This window comes from Calidris pugnax, unplaced genomic scaffold, assembly GCF_001431845.1.
Source record: "Calidris pugnax isolate Ruff unplaced genomic scaffold, ASM143184v1 scaffold129, whole genome shotgun sequence".
NCBI classification, from domain to species: Eukaryota; Metazoa; Chordata; class Aves; order Charadriiformes; family Scolopacidae; genus Calidris; species Calidris pugnax.
Genome location: NW_015090856.1, coordinates 1,497,177 through 1,518,077, shown reverse-complemented (window position 1 = coordinate 1,518,077; position 20,901 = coordinate 1,497,177). Strand labels below are relative to the sequence as shown.

At 44.6% G+C, this 20,901-nt stretch overlaps 1 protein-coding gene across 1 annotated transcript in view; it reads left to right on the top strand.

The window, feature by feature from the left end:
• MIB2 (mindbomb E3 ubiquitin protein ligase 2) overlaps positions 1 to 20,901 on the top strand; it is a 34,031-nt gene that overhangs the window by 7,873 nt on the left and 5,257 nt on the right. The window contains exons 3-15 of the mRNA XM_014943935.1: positions 1,754 to 1,860; positions 4,539 to 4,733; positions 8,249 to 8,391; positions 10,374 to 10,481; positions 11,753 to 11,857; positions 12,604 to 12,766; positions 13,767 to 13,900; positions 15,856 to 16,004; positions 16,752 to 16,908; positions 18,052 to 18,206; positions 18,442 to 18,568; positions 19,214 to 19,444; positions 20,543 to 20,721. Of these exons, the coding sequence (XP_014799421.1) occupies positions 1,754 to 1,860; positions 4,539 to 4,733; positions 8,249 to 8,391; positions 10,374 to 10,481; positions 11,753 to 11,857; positions 12,604 to 12,766; positions 13,767 to 13,900; positions 15,856 to 16,004; positions 16,752 to 16,908; positions 18,052 to 18,206; positions 18,442 to 18,568; positions 19,214 to 19,444; positions 20,543 to 20,721 (1,953 nt within the window). The remainder of the gene's footprint in view (positions 1 to 1,753; positions 1,861 to 4,538; positions 4,734 to 8,248; positions 8,392 to 10,373; positions 10,482 to 11,752; positions 11,858 to 12,603; positions 12,767 to 13,766; positions 13,901 to 15,855; positions 16,005 to 16,751; positions 16,909 to 18,051; positions 18,207 to 18,441; positions 18,569 to 19,213; positions 19,445 to 20,542; positions 20,722 to 20,901) is intronic.

The window sequence follows — 20,901 nt, the reverse complement described above, 5'->3', positions numbered from 1 at the left end:
CTGCCAAGAGCCTGTCAGGATGGGTTGTGGCACCTTTGCAGTCACCTAGAAAAGTGGGTTGTACCCGGGGCGAGCAACACAAATAGGTCTGGAAGGACTTTGGTGGCTGAATGTCTCATGAGAAAGCTTCCTGCTAGGGAACAGACTAGGAACAGCACGCACAAAACCAGCAGAGAAGCTGCTGTAACATTATGGGAATTGGAAGCTGCTTTAACAGGACATCAGACCCTCTGTTCACTATCACGTAGGTATTCTTTTTTCTATTTTCTTAAGATGGATCGATGTGTTTGCCTGTAGTGCAGCTTGCAGGGCGGATAGAAATGTCTGTGTTATCCTGGAAACAGTCTCGCCACAACACTGCAGGTCTAATCTGCTCTGCTTTTCAGCAAGTGAGCTGGGCTGGGCAGTCTGCAGCTCAGGTTATGAAATGTGCTGAACTCCTTATTCCTTTGAGCCAGGAGACTGCCTGAGCCATTAATGCCTTCGTGCACCCTGGTAACGTCCATAAGCATCGCCTTAAACTTAACGATGGGATTCAAGGGCAGCTGAAAGTCAGTTCCACTCTCCCTCTGAAGTGATGTCAGACTTTCTGGAGAAGTTACTAACTTTCTCCTTACTCCTCTTTGGTGCAGCTGAAAGTCAGTTCCACTCTCCCTCTGAAGTGATGTCAGACTTTCTGGAGAAGTTACTAACTTTCTCCCTACTCCTTTTTTGTTTTTTTCCTTCCTTCTGTTTTGAAGATATGTACAAATCGACTTGGGTGTTCTCCTTTGGGAAGCATGTGGGTTATGAGTGGCACAGCAGTGAAAACTCACCTGCTGTGATGTTTAGGGTTGCTCGATGGGATTTGGAGCAGGGCTTCCCCTGCTCCCCGTAGGCAATGGGGTGAAGTTGCTAAAGCCAGATTTGATTACTTCGGTTTGCAGATGTTGTACCTTATGCTGTAGAATGCCAGTAAATGTTTATGTTAAAAAGTATTCATGCATTCCCAGTAATCATATTTGGCCCTCTGTGAGCTGCCTTGCCCTAATATAATTTGTGGTTTGTGCATCTCGTAGAGCGTGTGGGGATTTTTTTCTTCTTTGGAGCTACTAGATTTTATTTTTGCCTTGCACAGCCCCCTCAAGGCTCTTGAAGTTCTGAAAGAAGGATGATCTTTTTTCCTTCCTGGCTAAGCATGCTGTGTGTGAGTGAGGGAATGTAATAATTTTGAGTCTTTGTGTTTATATATGTTCAGCTTCCTGAGTCAGTAAGATGACATTCTGGTGTCTAACAACGTGAGAGAGACCCTGCCACAGTCCTGCTGCTTGTGTGCAGAGACGTGTGTGTCTCTGCAGGCTGTCACTGAAGTGTTCCTGCTCCTCATGCTCACAGCAGCCTCTATTCCCAATTATCTGCATCCCACTCCTGACGGAAACACAGAACTTTTGTAAAGCTCACTATGGATCTCACAGTTTTTGATAATATTTGAAGATAAACGTGGTTTATCACATGTATTATTCACCAGTTGTCTTTCTGCCGTCAGTGGAACAGTGCCTGAGTATTCTGACTTTTCTGGGGAGACCAGCTTTTAGGATCAAAGACCCCGTTTGACTATTTTATTGTTTTCTCTTGCTTCTTACGTGCTCTTCAGAGCTCAAGACATGGTTTTCTGTATGTAAGTGTGGTAAACTTGGGCCTCATATGACAGACCTCAGTTGGAACAGAGCTTTATAAAGTGTGAATAGTAACAATAAATTCATTTGTTTTCCAGAGTTCTGGTGAGTCCTCGGCAGAATTTGACTCGCATCACATTAAAAGGGACTTTCCAGGGAGCTAAAGTAGTCCGAGGCCCCGACTGGGAGTGGGGTAACCAGGATGGTAAGCTTCTTTTGAGACATCCCATAAAACACCATTCAGGGTTTTTTTTCTTTATTTTTTGCCAAATTGCTACTTGAATCTGTGACGTTAACTGTATGCATTCATTTGGGGTGTGGGAGGGAAGTTTTGCTGTTCCTGTTTCATAGATGTGAAAACTTACTGGAACCATCCTGGAAGATCTTGTAAGAGCTATAAACGTACCCCATGTTACAAGGAAATAAATACCCGTCTTTTCCTGAAAAACTTCTAATCACAGTGGGAATAAGGTTTGTCTGACTGTGTAGAGTGCTCCTTTATTCTTTGGAATTCCTTGGAACATCCTTATTAGGACACGTTTAAGAACAGGAAGAGAAATGGTCTCTAAGGAGTGTTTCACAAGGAGCATTACTGAAGGCTGTTTGCTGTGGTTGCTGGAGAATGGTTTCTGCTTTCTTTATGAGTTGTAACTTCAGGCTGAAGTCGCAAAGGGACAAAAATGCCTTTTCTAGAGCGGCTCTTGGGGTATAATGGCTGTGTCTAATTCACTGATACCAATTTCTGTGTAGTGCTACAGGGGTAAGGAAACTTTACTGTCCATTTCTATATCAGAGCCTTGCACACACCGTCTACAGCTTCTTTTTTCCCTTAATTAAGTTGTAATTCCAAGGGTTTCCAGTGTTGACTTCACCATTCATGGCAGCTCTGGGTTCAGTGGAGGACGTGGACACTTGCAGGGTTTGAGAGCAAAAGAAGCTTATGCTCAGTGCAGCTTATCCGTCCTTTTGAGATCAGATCAACATTTACATGTCTGAGACTTGTGTTGCTTACAATGGTTGTGACCCGAGAGCAGTTACGTGGGCACGACAAGCGAGAAGAAGCAGAAGGCCAGCCACTCAGCTGGTCTCTGCTGAGTACTGCCCTGGCTCTGACAGAGCTGCCCTCATCCACAGCCTTTTGCCCTTCTGAACTTAGCTTCCTGGTGGCACTAACACATCGACTCTATTTCCATTTAAGGAGGTAACATATAAATAGTGGTAATAAATAACCTTGCAAACTCTATAATAGGGTCCTGCTAAGTAACTTTTTTCTCTGCTGCGGTCAGGGTGGGCCCTGGCAGCTCTTCAAGCACTTCAGCCCTTTCATTGAATACATACTTTTCCTTACTGCCATTTCTCAGAGTCTAAACACCGTGGAAGCACAAGCCAGTGCCCCTCTCAGGGAAAAGCATCTCAAATAACTCAAAAGGCGAGATTATTTTTTGTAGTTGTTCAGTCTGAATCTCTTCTGCAACAGACAAATATTAAGTTCTTTTGTAGCTGGTGCTCAGAAATGCTTTTGTTAACTTAAATTGTGTTTTCATGGATAGTATCAGGTGGGTGGGGTGCTGATCTGGTAACTGCCTGCAGTGTGAATTGTGTACAGAACTGGGATCCACCTGCCGTTTATAAGGAGAGATTTTAAAGGCAGATTTGAAAAAATATTTTTCTTTCAGTAAAAATCAAGAGATATTGGGATTTTCTGATTCTCAGACAAGCCCTCTAAAGACACGTTCTTGCTATTGACAGAACTGACAATAAAGCCCACTAGTTTGTCTGTATTATGTTTTTTAGATAGATAGATACGCACTTAGATGAGGAAGTTAACTTCTTTAAGCAGTTAAATTCCCAGACTTTGCAGCCAACTAGAAGCTCACTGTCCATCCAGTGAGACAGAGGGATGTTGCTGTCCCTGTTTGGGACAGCACTGGACCAGTGCTGGGACTTGCCCAAGGTCACACCGTGACTTGGCAGCAGAGTGAGGTAGGGAATGTGTGAATTCTGACTGCGTGTCACTAGGTTATCTCTTGGATGAGAGCACATCCCATGTGCCCGGCCAGATTTACCTGCTCATAAATACATCCTCCTTGTTTCAGTCGTACTCTTCCTTGCTTGGGCAGGTGAAGAAAAGAACCAGAACTAACTTTACCTGATGTATCCTCCACCTGGCCGGTGCTGGGGAGAGACTGAAGATCTTGGGTGGACTTTACCACACTGCTGTGTTTTTATCTTGCCACAGTGTGGTGCCATGACTCTGTGTGTTGCCCAGCTGTGCAGTGTTCCTGTGCTCCAGGAGGAACGGCTGCTTCTACACAGAATTCAGCTTTTCCATATTTGTATTCCAAAGCAGATGGCTGGCTGGCTTTCAGTGAGTTTAACCTAGAGATTCTCTCCTAGTTGGTCAAACCGAGTTGTCTCGTGGTTTAATTTCCCTAATTAAAAGGTGACGGAGATTTCTTCTGCCTTCTGCAGATCAAGGTGAATCGTGCAAGCTGTGAGGAAGTTGTATGAGCTGCCACGTACTTTTTTTTGGTGTGATTTCCTTCTTTCCTTGACTGGAGCCAGTATTTTGATAGTGAAGCAGATCTGTGTGTTTCTGTTCCACATGAGAAGCTGGCCTATGGTGGGCCCCCACAGAAATCCTTCCTGGCCACAGCTTCTCTGTCAGAATTTTGTCTTCCCAAGCTATTGACTTTTGGCCCTGTGCCTACTCCTCTGCGGTGAATAGTTGACAAGTTTTTTCATTGTTTTTTTATTTAGTTAAGATAAAAATGTCATTAAATTATATCTTAGTAAGCAACCCAGTGTAGGGTGAGTTTCTGTATATTGGTCTCAGTGAAAATGCAAGCTGGACACTTTTCTTACCCCTCTTTTTTCCCTCAGGTGGTGAAGGTAAAGTTGGCCGTGTGGTTGATATTTGTGGCTGGGACGTAGAGACCGGGCGCAGCGTGGCCAGTGTCACCTGGTCTGATGGCACTAGGAACGTCTACAGAGTTGGACACAAGGGAAAAGTGGACCTGAAATGCACTGCGGAGGCGTCTGGTGGCTATTACTACAAAGAGCATCTCCCCAAATTAGGTGCGTAGAGACAATTTGTGTTGAGAAATTCTGATTCACGTTGCCATTCCATGGCATGGAAGCCATTTTGCTTGGAAGACAGAAGATCAGAGGGTGGTGAGATAAAGTTCTCACATAATACGTACCATTTTAAAAAGGCAGTGTGTGTGAACATATTGCTTTATTTCAGAGTGGTTAGTAAAGTAGTTTGGCCTTTCAGTGGTAAGATTGTGTAAGACCCTCAGATGCCCACAGCTGTACCCCAAGGAAGGATCTTCTGCCAAGGCAAATTCTTGGGGCTGCAAATGCGTGAAGCTCCCTTGGGTGTGCCTGCATCTGTCAGCAGAGAATTCAACCCAGCATTGGTTTTATTAATCCAAAGTTTTGCATTCTTCGGGCAGGCAGTGGTCCAACTGGTGTTCTCTGTGCTTTTAGAGAGCAAATATTATTGTTCTGGTGGACCAGAAAGTGTGTTGAAGGGGAGTGGGACAAAAGGGAGATTTCTGAGAACGGAGCTGCCAAGTAGTTGCCCAGCAGGGAGATTAGAAATGGCCATGGAAAAAGGTGATGTCTGTATTGGAAACTTGCTGCAATCCACCTTTCCTCTTAACTCTAATGAAACCAAGGAAAATACTTGTGGTTTTGGACTTGTGGCATTTTTTTACTAAGGTGTAATTTAGTTGTGTCTCTTTTTAATGAGGTGCAGGGGCCATCTTTTGCTCCCCTAAAGGAAAAGAGAGGTCTGTTACTGAGTTTGCAGCAGCAGAATCGGGTCTTTCTCATTCTTTTCTCCCCCCTGAGCAGCTTGGCAAGAGCATGAGGGAAGGGAAGGGCTGGATGAAGAGCTTATTTCCAGGGATATGGCCTCTTGCTGCCCAGGAAGGCTGGGAGGGTTTAGATGAGGAAGTTAACTTCTTTAAGCAGTTAAATTCCCAGACTTTGCAGCCAACTAGAAGCTCACTGTCCATCCAGTGAGACAGAGGGATGTTGCTGTCCCTGTTTGGGACAGCACTGGACCAGTGCTGGGACTTGCCCAAGGTCACACCGTGACTTGGCAGCAGAGTGAGGTAGGGAATGTGTGAATTCTGACTGCGTGTCACTAGGTTATCTCTTGGATGAGAGCACATCCCATGTGCCCGGCCAGATTTACCTGCTCATAAATACATCCTCCTTGTTTCAGTCGTACTCTTCCTTGCTTGGGCAGGTGAAGAAAAGAACCAGAACTAACTTTACCTGATGTATCCTCCACCTGGCCGGTGCTGGGGAGAGACTGAAGATCTTGGGTGGACTTTACCACACTGCTGTGTTTTTATCTTGCCACAGTGTGGTGCCATGACTCTGTGTGTTGCCCAGCTGTGCAGTGTTCCTGTGCTCCAGGAGGAACGGCTGCTTCTACACAGAATTCAGCTTTTCCATATTTGTATTCCAAAGCAGATGGCTGGCTGGCTTTCAGTGAGTTTAACCTAGAGATTCTCTCCTAGTTGATCAAACCGAGTTGTCTCGTGGTTTAATTTCCCTAATTAAAAGGTGACGGAGATTTCTTCTGCCTTCTGCAGATCAAGGTGAATCGTTAAGCTGTGAGGAAGTTGTATGAGCTGCCATGTAACTTCTGCCTTCTGCAGATCAAGGTGAATCGTGCAAGCTGTGAGGAAGTTGTATGAGCTGCCACGTACTTTTTTTTGGTGTGATTTCCTTCTTTCCTTGACTGGAGCCAGTATTTTGATAGTGAAGCAGATCTGTGTGTTTCTGTTCCACATGAGAAGCTGGCCTATGGTGGGCCCCCACAGAAATCCTTCCTGGCCACAGCTTCTCTGTCAGAATTTTGTCTTCCCAAGCTATTGACTTTTGGCTCTGTGCCTACTCCTCTGCGGTGAATAGTTGGAGAACTGACAAGTTTTTTCATTGTTTTTTTATTTAGTTAAGATAAAAATGTCATTAAATTATATCTTAGTAAGCAACCCAGTGTAGGGTGAGTTTCTGTATATTGGTCTCAGTGAAAATGCAAGCTGGACACTTTTCTTACCCCTCTTTTTTCCATCAGGTGGTGAAGGTAAAGTTGGCCGTGTGGTTGATATTTGTGGCTGGGACGTAGAGACCGGGCGCAGCGTGGCCAGTGTCACCTGGTCTGATGGCACTAGGAACGTCTACAGAGTTGGACACAAGGGAAAAGTGGACCTGAAATGCACTGCGGAGGCGTCTGGTGGCTATTACTACAAAGAGCATCTCCCCAAATTAGGTGCGTAGAGACAATTTGTGTTGAGAAATTCTGATTCACGTTGCCATTCCATGGCATGGAAGCCATTTTGCTTGGAAGACAGAAGATCAGAGGGTGGTGAGATAAAGTTCTCACATAATACGTACCATTTTAAAAAGGCAGTGTGTGTGAACATATTGCTTTATTTCAGAGTGGTTAGTAAAGTAGTTTGGCCTTTCAGTGGTAAGATTGTGTAAGACCCTCAGATGCCCACAGCTGTACCCCAAGGAAGGATCTTCTGCCAAGGCAAATTCTTGGGGCTGCAAATGCGTGAAGCTCCCTTGGGTGTGCCTGCATCTGTCAGCAGAGAATTCAACCCAGCATTGGTTTTATTAATCCAAAGTTTTGCATTCTTCGGGCAGGCAGTGGTCCAACTGGTGTTCTCTGTGCTTTTAGAGAGCAAATATTATTGTTCTGGTGGACCAGAAAGTGTGTTGAAGGGGAGTGGGACAAAAGGGAGATTTCTGAGAACGGAGCTGCCAAGTAGTTGCCCAGCAGGGAGATTAGAAATGGCCATGGAAAAAGGTGATGTCTGTATTGGAAACTTGCTGCAATCCACCTTTCCTCTTAACTCTAATGAAACCAAGGAAAATACTTGTGGTTTTGGACTTGTGGCATTTTTTTACTAAGGTGTAATTTAGTTGTGTCTCTTTTTAATGAGGTGCAGGGGCCATCTTTTGCTCCCCTAAAGGAAAAGAGAGGTCTGTTACTGAGTTTGCAGCAGCAGAATCGGGTCTTTCTCATTCTTTTCTCCCCCCTGAGCAGCTTGGCAAGAGCATGAGGGAAGGGAAGGGCTGGATGAAGAGCTTATTTCCAGGGATATGGCCTCTTGCTGCCCAGGAAGGCTGGGAGGGTAAAGCTCTCCACAAAGCAAGTTATGTGGCTGCCTGTGGAGGAGGATTTATTTTAAGTTCTGTCTGGGTGTGTCTGCTGAAGAGCAGTTGTGGGTAGCTGAAGCTAAGAGCAGCTACTGGTGTCTGACATGACACGAGAGACATCGTTCAGAGGCATTCCCCTCTGGGAAGGGACAAAATTGTGTCTTGGTAGAACCACCTCATGTTTAACCCATATCAATATCCAGTTAGAGCTAAATCCTCTTGATCTCTCTGCATAGTGCTGCCCCATAGAGCACATAGGACATACTTCACAAGAGAAAAAAGGGGTTTACACCATTCTGCCCCAATTAGACCTGTGTTAATTTGCTACCCTCCTTACAAAGCCAAATGAGACACAAAACTATTGCGTCCTGCATGTGTGTGGGTGATGTCATTCTGCTCTTTAGGCAAACCAGCTGAACTGCAGAGGAAAGAGAGCACGGACAGGCATCCGTTCCAGCACGGGGACAAAGTGAAATGCCTGCTGGACATTGACATCTTGCGGGAGATGCAGGAGGGCCATGGTGGCTGGAATCCTAAAATGGCTGAGGTATGCCTCTGCTTGCTCCTGGTCTCTTTTTGTTGTATTGATCACTGTCTCAGACTACAGAAGTAGGCACTGGCTAGGAAGTTACCAGAACATCTTGGTATAACATACTACCTCCTATATTTACATTGTGTTGACTGAATCACAAATACTAATTCTTTAGTGATAGGACAGTGGAGTCAGATTTCTTTTTAGGCTCAGATAAATCTGTGTTGTATGAGAATTGCCTTGTGGAGCCCTGCCTAATTTATAAGAGTCTACAATAGGTCAAAAGAGTTGCTCTAAGGTCTTGGAAGCCAGTGCAAAAAGCTAATGGCTGGTTTGTTTGTTTTTAAATGACCTGCAGATCTCTTCCTTGGAGTTCTGGATCCATTCCCTGTTTGGCTGCTTTTGCACTGTGCATTACTATTAATGAAAGTTATGTGTTTTGTCAACAGTGGGCTCTATCCCTGGCCACAGCTAAAATTTCACAGCCCACATGATGTTCTTGGAGCTTAGCCTGTTGTCTTGTCTTTAGTTTGAAGAGCTATCAGTCTGTAGTCACCTGTTGTCTGTTGTCTAAAAAAAAAATCAGCTAGTAGAGGAAATAAAGATAGAAATGACATTTATGACTGTATTATAGTGTCTCAGGGGGGCAATCATGGAAGTAAGTCTCCAGGGGGTTGTGAATATTTGGTGTGGGCTTACATACAGGTGAAATGATATCAGCTAAATTAATAAATTTGCCGTATAAATTAAAAGGTCTGTGCTTTTTGTTTCTTGTTAAGCCAACTTTCTTGGCTTTTAATAGTCTACAGATATTGCCCAAAATAGAATAAATTACCTTCACATATTGCTGTTGTGCAGTAGATTTACTGCAAGACAAAAATCACATATTGATACTCACTGTTACAGGAATAAGGCCTGTCTCTGAACCTGTATTAGTAACTTGTATAAAATTAGCTTTTTGGAGGGGGAGGGAAGTGTGTATAACCACAAGTGACCCAAATGCCAGATGCGCTTGAGTCAGTAAACTGAATAACCTGCAGGTCTGATCCTGAGACAGCTGTCTGAAGCCTTGCTGTATGAAGCAGTGCTATAAAATTATAAAGATTATACTATTTTACATTATATATGTATCCTAGCCCGACCTGCCCTGCAGGTGAGCGGTCTTGTTGAAATCAGACTTTCAAATGTCAAGATAAACTATGTTATTTCAATTTCAATGTGGAAGTCTATCAGCTGAGCGTCGGTCTCCTTTTTTAGCCTGGCAGGCAGGGACTTACTGTCTTCTGGCATGAACTTTTAGTCAGTAGAACCATGATTTCTTTATTTCAGCTACAGGCTTCATCCCCAAAGCTATAGTTTTTGAATGTTGCTGTGTAGCTAGCATAGCCTGCTAGGCTGTTAAACCTCTGCACTTCTGAATTCCTGTTGCTGAATGCAGGTGTAGAGAGGGCTGTAAACAGAGAAATGGTAACTTCCTGTCATCTCAGAAATCGGTAGGTTTTATCTCCTTCAAAACTACCAGCTGCTCAGGACTGGCCAGAATCAACAGTTAGAGAATACTGCCCTACACAACTATACTTTGGTTTCTGTAGTCTCCTCTGCCATGCCTGCTTTTTTTCCCTCTCAGAGCATGCCGTGCTGGTATTATACTGCAGAACAATGTTGTAATCTCTGCCCACCTTTGTCATTTGGAAAAAGGAGGACAATTTGTGCTGCTTTTTCAAGGGTTTTCGCACTTTGTATCCCCATCACCCTCCTCCCCCAGTATGCCGCTACTTTAGAGGAGCTTCTTAAGCAGCTTTTCCCTCCTTTTGCAGAAAAAAGCAATGACTGTATCTCATTTAAAGGAGGTTTGGGAGCGCTGTTGGTCTGTGAATTGGAAGTGGTGGGTGATTTAGCCATCTATGCCTTGGATGCCTGCTTTCCCCACTATGAAGCAATGTGATTTATTTAGGGGCTTTCCCCTACTTTTTTTTTTTTTTTCCTCCCATCAAAAGTTCATTGGCCAGACAGGGACTGTGCACAGAATCACGGACAGAGGGGACGTGAGGGTCCAGTTCAACAGTGAAACCCGCTGGACTTTCCATCCTGGAGCTCTGACGAAGGTAGGTGCTGATAGGTGAGCTTGGCCAGGACAAGAAATGCCACAGGGAACAGGTGTCAGTTTAATCCTCTGTGTTAGGACACAGCGTGTCTCAAGCAAGTGCTGAAGAAATACACTGCTGTTCTAAAGGCAGTAGTTCTAGGCAGAATTTCCTGCAAGCCTAAGAGCTAAGACAGATGGTTGCAGACAGTGGGAGCTGGGCTACTAGGCTCTCTGAACCTTTGCATTTGAAATGTAAGTTCTTAAGAAATTCCATTCCTTAATTTCAGCTTCTTTGATAAGAGCTGAAGTTCTTAAGAAATTCCATTCCTTAATTTCAGCTTCTTTGATAAGAGCACTAACAGTAGACCTACAGCAGCTGATCCTTATGCAGTACCTTTCATCTGCGATGAACCTTCTTCCGTGTCATCTCCATTTCATTTTTGTTTTCTTCCTTGTTCTTGTGTCTTCACATTATTCTCCTTTTTGCATCTTTCTTTGTCTCGCTTCTCTCTGATTTTTCTGGCTGACCTCAGTCTTCAGTCCAGCTGTTCTAATTTTGTGTCTGCATTTCTAAAGCTCATAGCTCTGGCCTTCCCCAGAGGTTTGAGGACTTGAAATGTGGATGATTAGAAACAGGGCTAATAGCTATAGAAAGAGCTGCTGGAAGACTACAAAATTGTGAAAGACCTGAACAAGGTCACAATGCTAAAAACTCCAATTCCAATGGAAAGTGCGGTGTCAGACTGTTTTGCACAGAATTAGTGTGCTTTGAAAAGTGTGTTTTGACAGTGCTCCCTTCTTAGCTCAGTGAGCAGAGGGAGCATCTGGCAAATTACCAGTACAGATAAACTCTGGATTCCCTTTTCTGTTTTAAATAATGAACAGATTCAATTTCCTTATTAAAGTGAATTACAATCTCCAGTGCCAAGTCAGGTAGAGTGAGGAGATGGACCAAGTTCTATACGTACTTTATACTGGTATTAATTATAAATGGTTTGAAGAAGAAAGAAAAAACGACAATCGTTTTGTCCCAAATTATTTCCCTACTTAAACGTGCACTTGGCTTAAAACACAAATACCCCTGCCCTTGGACTATGTTTATTTTGCAGTGCAGTGATTACAGATGTCTTGGTAGCTGTACTTATGTTTTGTAATGCCTTGGGGTTTGAGTCAATGGGCTTCTCGTTTGGTTGGGTTTTTTGAGGGTGGGGGTGGAGGGACTAATCCCTTTTTTTTTTTTTTTTCCTTAGCTTCGTCCCCCAAAAGCTTATGACTTTCTTTTTCTTGTAGCTCAACACCTTTTGGGTTGGTGATGTTGTCCGGGTGATAGATGATATGGAAACAGTGAAGCGATTCCAACCTGGTCATGGGGAGTGGACAGATGAAATGGCACCTGTGAGTGTGCGCCAGCTCCAGGACACTCCAGTAACTTCCAGTTTTCCCAAGCAATTAGTAATAGTGACTTAAGCTCGCATTGCCTCCAGCCTTCCTGCTGGGCAGCGAGCGCACAGACCCTTCTGGGACTGCTGAGGCCTTGCAGAATAAATGTTGTCTTAGTCCTATTGGCTCTCGGTAATACCGTCCTACTGCAGCACCCAGAGCAAAGTGGGCAGATGGGGAATCTGACAAAGGATTTGGCTACCAGTAACTCAGATAAGAGGTTTCACTGACCAAAGGAAACCAGTCCTCTTACGCCCTCCCTAATTCTCTGGAACAAGGCAGGAAAGTGTCCCAAGTGGAAAAATGGTCTAATCAGACCACTCTGGCTAAAAAGCAGGATACAGGTGTCCTCCGGGAGCAATTAAATGCACAGAGGAAACCTTTCCTGGTCCCAATTATGTCAGTTCTCTCAGAGTCCTTCACGCCGTGTTTTGTTGTTTCGCCACCTTCCTCTCCAGACGTTTGTAATGAGTCTGGGAAACCCTTCTGATGTAAAACCAGTAATAGAGAGACTGCTGAGAACCCTCTGCTGTCCTTGAGGTGGGAGCTGTCTGCGAGTGTGTCACTCTTCGGTGCTTCTTTTCACACAGCAGGAGTGCCGCCTGCGAAACCACTCTTAGAAGCAGTGCTTTGGTTCTGAGCTGCACAGCGCCCTGCGTTTTGCCTCGTAAAAATCGTTTCTCTCTTTCTTTCCCTTGCAGACCCTGGGGCACATTGGCAAAGTGATCAAAGTCTACGGGGATGGAGATCTGCGCGTGTCGGTCGGAGGGCAGTCCTGGACGTTCAACCCTGCTTGTCTGACGGCCTATCAGAGAGATGAGGAAGCAAACCTCATGACAACGGAGAGCGCAAAGGAGTCAAAAAGTGAGATAGTGAGAACCAGAGATGGCTGATCCATCAGGGTCTGTGAAATGGTTGCTGTGGTGTAACAACAGCAACACTCTTTGGACAGGGTTAAACTCCAGCTGCCTGCTCTTCCCTGGACAGAGCTCCAAAACCAAGCTGTGCCTTAACTGGGGAAGCAAAGCTGGTTTTAACAGGAAAATACAGAATTTAGGGCTCGGAAATGCTAGCCATAGCACTGCCCTAGGTTCAGTATTTGCTTCTGCCTTGATCTGTCTCAGTTTCCTGTTCCATCTCGCTGCGTTTCCTGTAAGAGGATGCTAATTCTTAAATGCTTGTGAAATACTCCCAAGTCTTTGTGTATGTTGTCAAATCAGCAACTAATTTGCTCAGCCCACCCCGAAACTGAATTTAGGATCACATGATGTGTAGAGGGGATTTTGTCTGCTTTGCACATCTGCTCGTAAAATGTTTTGTAGCCTCACCATACGTACTTCCTTTAGATGTGTGGATCATGAGGGAGAGAGGACAGACCTGCTGGGTTTTTGTATTTTGCTGTGTAGATGGGTCTTCAATTGTTTGCTCAAGTTAGACTTCAGGGAGAATATCCAAATGAGCCCAAGCTTTTAAACTTTGCTCTATCTGGAGAACTAACGGCTCTGTCCTCTCAAGCACTCAAAAGTCTGTAATTGGAGGGGTCACCTGAAAGGACCTTTCTTCCCTGCAGCATCCTTTCTAAAAGCATGCATTCCTCTTCACATTATTTGCCTTTTAGTAGTGATTTTTCTCTGTTGGTCTTCTGTAGCGTGCTCTCATGTTTTTTAGGTTCTTAAAACATCAGGCTCATAAAGCCAAAGTTCTCTGTGAGCCACAAATTTGTAAAGCTCTTTTTGCGAGCTAAATGCTAGAGGTACAGCAGGCCCGTGGTGTGGTTATAGGGCTGTACTATGCCAACCCTACACACATATATATGTGTGTTCTTTGCTCCTCTTAACCTGTGGCTGTTTCTCCTTCCCACCAGGTACTTTGATTACAGTGTTGGAGAAGCTGCTGTCCCAGAAGACGGAGTCAGAGCACGCGGGGTGCCTGGTCATTTGCGCAGCGCTCAACAACGCAGCTAAAGTTCGGGAGCTCCTTCAGAGGTACCCAGACAAGGTGAGTTTTGAAGATGTCCTGAACAGTTACTTTTTGTTGCTCTTCTTTAAAACACTGTTTTAAAATTTTGTGGTGAAGTAAGTAAAAGGATGAGAGAAAATAATAATAGATTTTTTCAGATCTAGTATTAGTTCCTAATTGCTGGGAAAATGTTTTCCTGCAAGTTAGGATTAAATTTGTGTGTTAAATGTGTTGCATATTGTATGGCTGCAGTTTGTGGCATTAAATCAGAACTAAGTTAAATCCTTACAGCTTGTTTCCAAAGCTGGCCTTTTCCATATTTCCTGTATGGACACTACACCTATAGAATTAGGGGGAAGAGGTATTTATCTATATGAAGACAGTAGCAACATGTCTGAGTATCTGGCCTCTGTTTGAAAAGAAAGCCATGGGTTGTGTCTGGCTGAATGTGCCTGTCCTTAGATGACCCTGTGAAATGGAATTGTTGGAATCAGGAAAGAGAAAAGCCGCCCGGATCCTGTGCGTGTCTGTGCAGTGTCTTATCTCCTGTCTGACTGGAGCAGGGAACCGGGCTCGACTTGTGGCTGCACAGTTTCTGTGCTTGCAGAGTGCCAAACTGTTAGGATTTAGGAGTGCATCTACTCAAATCACTGCTCTTTCAAGCTGCCTGTTTTGAAGGTTCACGCTCCTTCACGGCGTTTGTAAACAGGTTAAAAAAGGAGAAGCAAAGCATTTCAGCAATGTTCTTGGAAATCATTGGTAACAAAACGTAGGTTTTGTTGAGGTTGTCTGCATGGCTGGCAGGAGCAGCTCATGTGTGAACCAGGAAAACTAGGATCAGTTCTGAAGGAACCCCTGTGAAGCTGAGGCAGTGGTTAGTTGTCTGGTATTTGTTACAGTTTTTTATTTACAATGTTAATGGGGCCTCTGGAAATGGGAAAAATAGACAAATACCTGCAACTGTCGAATTTATCCCAGATAAGAAACTGCCAAGAGTCAGGAATCCATTATGTTATTACATTATTTCTATTAGATTTCTAGTCTATATTCTATTTATATTCTAATATTTATATTAATAAATTAGTTATTTCTGTTAGTGTTATATAGAGCCAGAGGAGGCTGGATTTGGTGTTCACTTAGTAGTGCAAGTTGGAATTGCTTGCCAAGGACTTTCCAGCTTATCGGCATTGTCTTTCTTGCATAAATGCAAGAATAACACCGTGGCCTCTAATGCCTCTGTGCCTAAATGACTCACCCAGCATTTTGAGTGAATTAAGGGAGCTCTTGCCTCTTCTCTTTTCCTGACTCCCGCATGGAACCAGCTGCAGGGAAAAAACCCTTTGTTTTCCTTGCCAATCTGCTGAGGTTTTGTGAGCTCCTTCATCTCTCCTTCTCAGCCTCCCACTGATTTCAGTAGCTTCTTTTCCTTTTTTTTTATTTTTTTGCCTTTCATACAGCCTGTCTTTTGTTCTTCAGTCCCTTCAGTTCTCAGTCTCATGGCAGCACTTCAGCACTCTCAAATACCCTCCAGCCATTGAGCCCAGTGAAGTACCTGGAGTAACATGGAATAATGGGGACTTGGCATCTTCAAAGCCTTATGCAAAGCTAATTTCATCTCCTCACATATTTTCCTATTGGGAAAGGAATTGTTGGCAGGGATGTCAAGAAGCGTTGTGCTTGCAGGCATGGAGGGATTTGGCATCAAAAGCTGCAATTAGAACCCTGCCTTCCAGCTCTCTTCACTTGCTTCTCCCCTCTTGACTAAATGTGCTGTCCCCTTCCCTCTTAGAAATATTCTGGGAGAAGGTCAGCCTGGTGGTCAATGTCCATAAAACAGAGTCAACAAGGCATGGATTCTGCTTGGCATTATTGAGCCTGCAACTGTTCTGCAGCGAGTGACTCCCACCCAGCTGGGCCTGCTCTAGGAGAGAGCTAAGTCCTCAACACGAGGCAAGGTCTTTCCTAACCAAGCTGTGTCTCTGCCCTTCCTGCAGGTCGATGCAAAGAACCAGGGCAGAACTGCCCTGCAGATCGCCTCCTACCAGGGGCATCTGGATGTCGTGAAGATTTTGCTGCAGGCACATGCCTCTGTCAACCTAAGGGATGAAGAGGGGGATACAGCACTGCACTACGCGGCTTTTGGGTAGGATATCTGTCTTACTGTCTCTGACACAAGACCTAAAGGGCTGCAAAAGGGCATTTCTAGATACAAATGGGTGGTTTGTGTGAAGGGTATGTGGCGGATGGAGGCTTTCCTCTGATTTGGCTTGTTAGAAATTGGTCTTTGAGCTTCAGGGCCAAAGTAACATTTCTTAGTGCATTAATTTAACCTCCCCATTTGGGGATTAGATTTTTTTTTTTTTTTTCAGGGGGCTGGGGGAGTAAGAGAGCAGATTCTAGAGTACAAATTAGGAACGGTTTGTTGTGGCTGCACTACGCGGCTTTTGGGTAGGATATCTGTCTTAATGTCTCCAACACAAGACCTAAAGGGCTGCAGAAGGGCATTTCTAGATACAAGTGGGTGGTTTGTGTGAAGGGTATGTGGCGGATGGAGGCTTTCCTCTGATTTGGCTTGTTAGAAATTGGTCTTTGAGCTTCAGGGCCAAAGTAACATTTCTTAGTGCATTAATTTAACCTCCCCATTTGGGGATTAGATTTATTTTTTTTTTTTCAGGGGGCTGGGGGAGTAAGAGAGCAGATTCTAGAGTACAAATTAGGAATGGTTTGTTGTAGGTTTTTTTTATTATTTTTTTTTTTTTAATACTAAGAGGAGGCGGGATGAGGTCAAGAGAACACAAAACCCGAGAAGTTCTGTTGCCTTTAAAGGGGGAAGAATTTCCTGCCTGCACAGCATTGAACCTAATCTGTCTCCTCTTTGCTTTTAAATCAGCAACCAAGCGGAGGTTGCCCGTGTGCTTATTGGTAAAGGAGCCAGTATGGACCTGTTGAACAATGCAAAGTGCACAGCATTGTATGTTGCTGTCAGCCAAGGATTCACAGAGGTGGTGCGGACCCTCTGCGAGCTCAGCTGTGATGTCAACCTCCCAGTAAGTCTGGGGTTTTGTGTGTGTTTGAGGTGTGAATTTAACCTCCCCATTTGGGGATTAGATTTTTTTTTTTTTTTTCAGGGGGAGTAAGAGAGCAGATTCTAGAGTACAAATTAGGAATGGTTTGTTGTAGGTTTTTTTTATTATTTTTTTTTTTTTAATACTAAGAGGAGGCGGGATGAGGTCAAGAGAACACAAAACCCGAGAAGTTCTGTTGCCTTTAAAGGGGGAAGAATTTCCTGCCTGCACAGCATTGAACCTAATCTGTCTCCTCTTTGCTTTTAAATCAGCAACCAAGCGGAGGTTGCCCGTGTGCTTATTGGTAAAGGAGCCAGTATGGACCTGTTGAACAATGCAAAGTGCACAGCCTTGTATGTTGCTGTCAGCCAAGGATTCACAGAGGTGGTGCGGACCCTCTGCGAGCTCAGCTGTGATGTCAACCTCCCAGTAAGTCTGGGGTTTTGTGTGTGTTTGAGGTGTGTCTTTGGTTTTGGGTTTGTTTTTTTTTTTCCTACATGGAGAGATGCTTCTTTATGTCTTACACTATTTGTTGCTTCATAGAATTTGAAGGTCATTCTCTTGAAAAACACTGCTGTGCATTGCACAGGGCAAGTGTTCCTCTGACTTCAGTACTCTGAAATTCCAGGTTTGGCTCTGCCCCTTCATGGGTGTGAGTCTGCTCAGCTCAATCCAGTAGCATTCTCTGCTCTGCTGGACTTGGGCTTCCAGGGAAAGCTGACCCGCTGTTAATGAGCGTTCCTGAAACACTTCTCTTCCCAGCAATAAGGAGTGGTGAGGTTTTTAAGGCTGGCATTTAGGAACTTGAAGGGCAGTGAATTTGTGAATTGGACCCAGCCCCTTTTTGGGGTGTGCTTGAGTGATGGTGGGACTGAACTGTGCTGGGTCAGTCTCTCAAAGCTAGTTAGGAATGTCAGCAGCTGTCTGCCCAGCAGCTGGTTCCAAGCCCTGGGGAAATGATTTCACAAGGGCTATGAAACTGCTATGGATGCCAGTGATGTTTGGCCTGGAACTGGTGTGACCTGGTGACACTATATATCCTCTGGAACTGTCCCTCAGGCTGAGCTGCTTCATTTGATGCTCTGGGGTAGGTGACCTGTATCCTGCTTTGCTGTCCTTCTCTAGGATTCCCAGGGAGACACCCCCCTGCATTACGCTATCACTGCAGATTACAAGGTCGTTATTGAGATTCTCACTGAGGTACCCAACATAGACTTCACTGTCCAGAACTGTCAAGGCTTCAACCTGCTCCACTATGCTGCTCTAAAAGGCAACAAGCTGTGAGTGACCTTTTTTTCATTTTTTACTGCTTTTACAGATGTTAACTCATGCTTTCCCCATCCCATCTTTCTCATACCTCCCTAGCTTGGGTAGGAAATCTGTTCTGCTTATGTCTGCCTATTAAAACACAAACATTCATAACTGCTGAGCAGGAGAGGCAGGCCTGTCTCTTCGGCATTGTTTTCTTTCCTGATAGAGTAACTCTTCCATCTCTGTTAACCTCCAACACTCTAGAGCTATAAAGAAGATTCTAGCAAGAGCTCGGCAGCTGGTTGACTCCAAAAAGGAAGATGGCTTCACTGCCCTGCACCTCGCTGCTCTCAATAATCACAAAGAAGTGGCAGAAATTCTCATTAAGGAGGTAAGAAACAAAACAAAACCAAATCACCACCACCAAAAGCTCCCATCTGTCCCCCTCCCGAAACCCCATGTTTCCTAAGCACTGTTGAGTTAGTGCTGGACTCACAAGAATGTCTCTGTCAATGTACAGTGATTGCTTTATTTCTCACATGATCTCTGTGTCTTCAAAGGCTCTCTGTCTCTGACACTGCTGCCTTCCTCTGCAGGTTTGGCAGAGGGGCAGAAAGATTCAGATTTGAACAGGTTTTTCTCCTCTTCCCTTGATCAAAGCACATCGGACAGCAAGGAGTCAGTGCTGCTTTAGAGGAGCTAGTCCATGACTGTTTGCTTGGGGTAGTTGCAGGATTTGGTTGTGTCTGGGAAGTGATGAGTTGTTGTGTCCAAATCATCACCAGGAAAATGTTATCTGTGTGTTGGTTGGGCACTTGCCTTTGATTCTTCCTTTCTTGATGTTTGAGGTGTCTGGGTCATATGGCCAAGATAAAGAGGGCTGGATCACATAGCCCTCTTGGAGGACTCTACTGCTGTCCTGACAAGGATGGACTTGAGATTTGGGGCCCTCAACAAGCAGCCCAGCTGCAGCACTCTTCTTCAGCCAAGCTCAGCAGCAACAACTCACTCTGATGCAATTCTCCTCCTCTTCAAGGGTCGCTGTGATGTCAACCTGAAGAACAACCGCAACCAGACACCGCTGCACCTGGCTGTCATCCAGGGACACGTGGGGATGGTGCAGCTGCTGGTCAGTGAAGGCAGTGATGTCAATGCTGAAGATGAGGATGGGGACACAGCCATGCACATTGCCTTGGAACGGCAGCAACTGATGTCCCTCATGATGGAGAAGCGCGAGGGGGAGATGGGGTTGGCCCTCCTTTCCAAGGTGAGCTGGGAGAAGGAGAAATACCAGCACCAAGGGCAGGAAAATGCTTGACGATGTTGAAACGACAGCAGATAGTGGGATCTAAGGGGGCAAAGGAAAGCAGGGAAATTGTGTAAAGCCAGTCCAGATGGGGAGCGTGGAAACAAACCTTCTTGCTTGTGGGAAAGCAAGAATAGATCTTCTGAGGCCTCTGAGGGTATGCTTGAATTTATAGCATGAAATTTCACATAGTCAGACAACAATTCATACTGTCTCCCCTGATATTTTTATTAGCGTTGTGCGCTTCTTTCTTGACATGTGAAAGGTCATGAATCCCGTTGCAGAGCCAAGAGTCTTGGGTTTAATTCATGCCCCAGAACCACAGCAATTCATTTCTGTCTGATGGCATGGAAAATATGAGGCTAGCTAACCGCAAACACCCCAGTTATCTGCAGATGCAGAGCAGAATGTGAGAGGTGAGGCACATCATCTCACTGGAAGTCTGCGTAAGGGCTTTGCTGGTTGTTTGGTCTTAGGTTGTGCCAGGAACAGCCCATCGCTAGCCCTCGATGCAGAAAGTCTTAAAGCAACAAGAGGCATCTGTGCGTGTCCTTCCCAGTACTGCTTACAGTAACATTATATCTAGATGCCATAGACTCCTTCACATCTAATTTTACTTGCCCTGATCAGCATGCCCTGGTGTTGAAGTCAGTGGAAAATCTTTGTTGACTTGAAATTAGTTTGGATAATGTGCACAAAACTTATTTTTTTAAACATGTGTATGTACAGCTGTTCACAAATTGGTATGGGCTGAGGTGCCTTCAGTGTACTTCCTTTTCAGTGCCTTCAGTACATTCATAAGTGAATGCCTGTCACTATGATTAGTGACCATTAGTTAGGATCAATCTTGCGCGCTCTTTTTCCCACAATGCAGGATTTGAGTCTGCTATTTATGTGCTGAAGGATCTTTTTGTGTTTTCCAAAAAGAATGCTAAATTGCATTTCCAAATTATACATACAAGGATTAAGAACTAAACATTGTTTAGAACTCGATAGAGATCAAAGACACATAACAGAAATTTTTTCTATTAACAGAGTGTCTTTCTCAACGTCTTTTAGCTGCAGGCTTCTGGCTTTCTTGGAAATGTAGAGCTGAATGTTGGAACTGCAATTGCATGTTACTTAGCACAAGAAGGAGCAGATATTAATTATGCAAACCATCGGGGAAAGTCTCCTTTAGACCTTATTGCAGACGGAAGGATTGTCCAGATTGTCAAAGACTTCTCACAGAAATTCAGGTAAACCTTTTCCTCTGGAAACCAGCTACAATCTACTTGCCTGCAAAGTGCACTGTGTGTCACTGCCTGCAGCTCTGCCAGGAGGGGTGAAGCTTCTTTGAAACACTTTGGATGTCGGTCTGAGCACCTCCTGTTTCATTTGGAGCTGGTTGCTGGTCCTGTGTTTCTGGAAGGGTTATT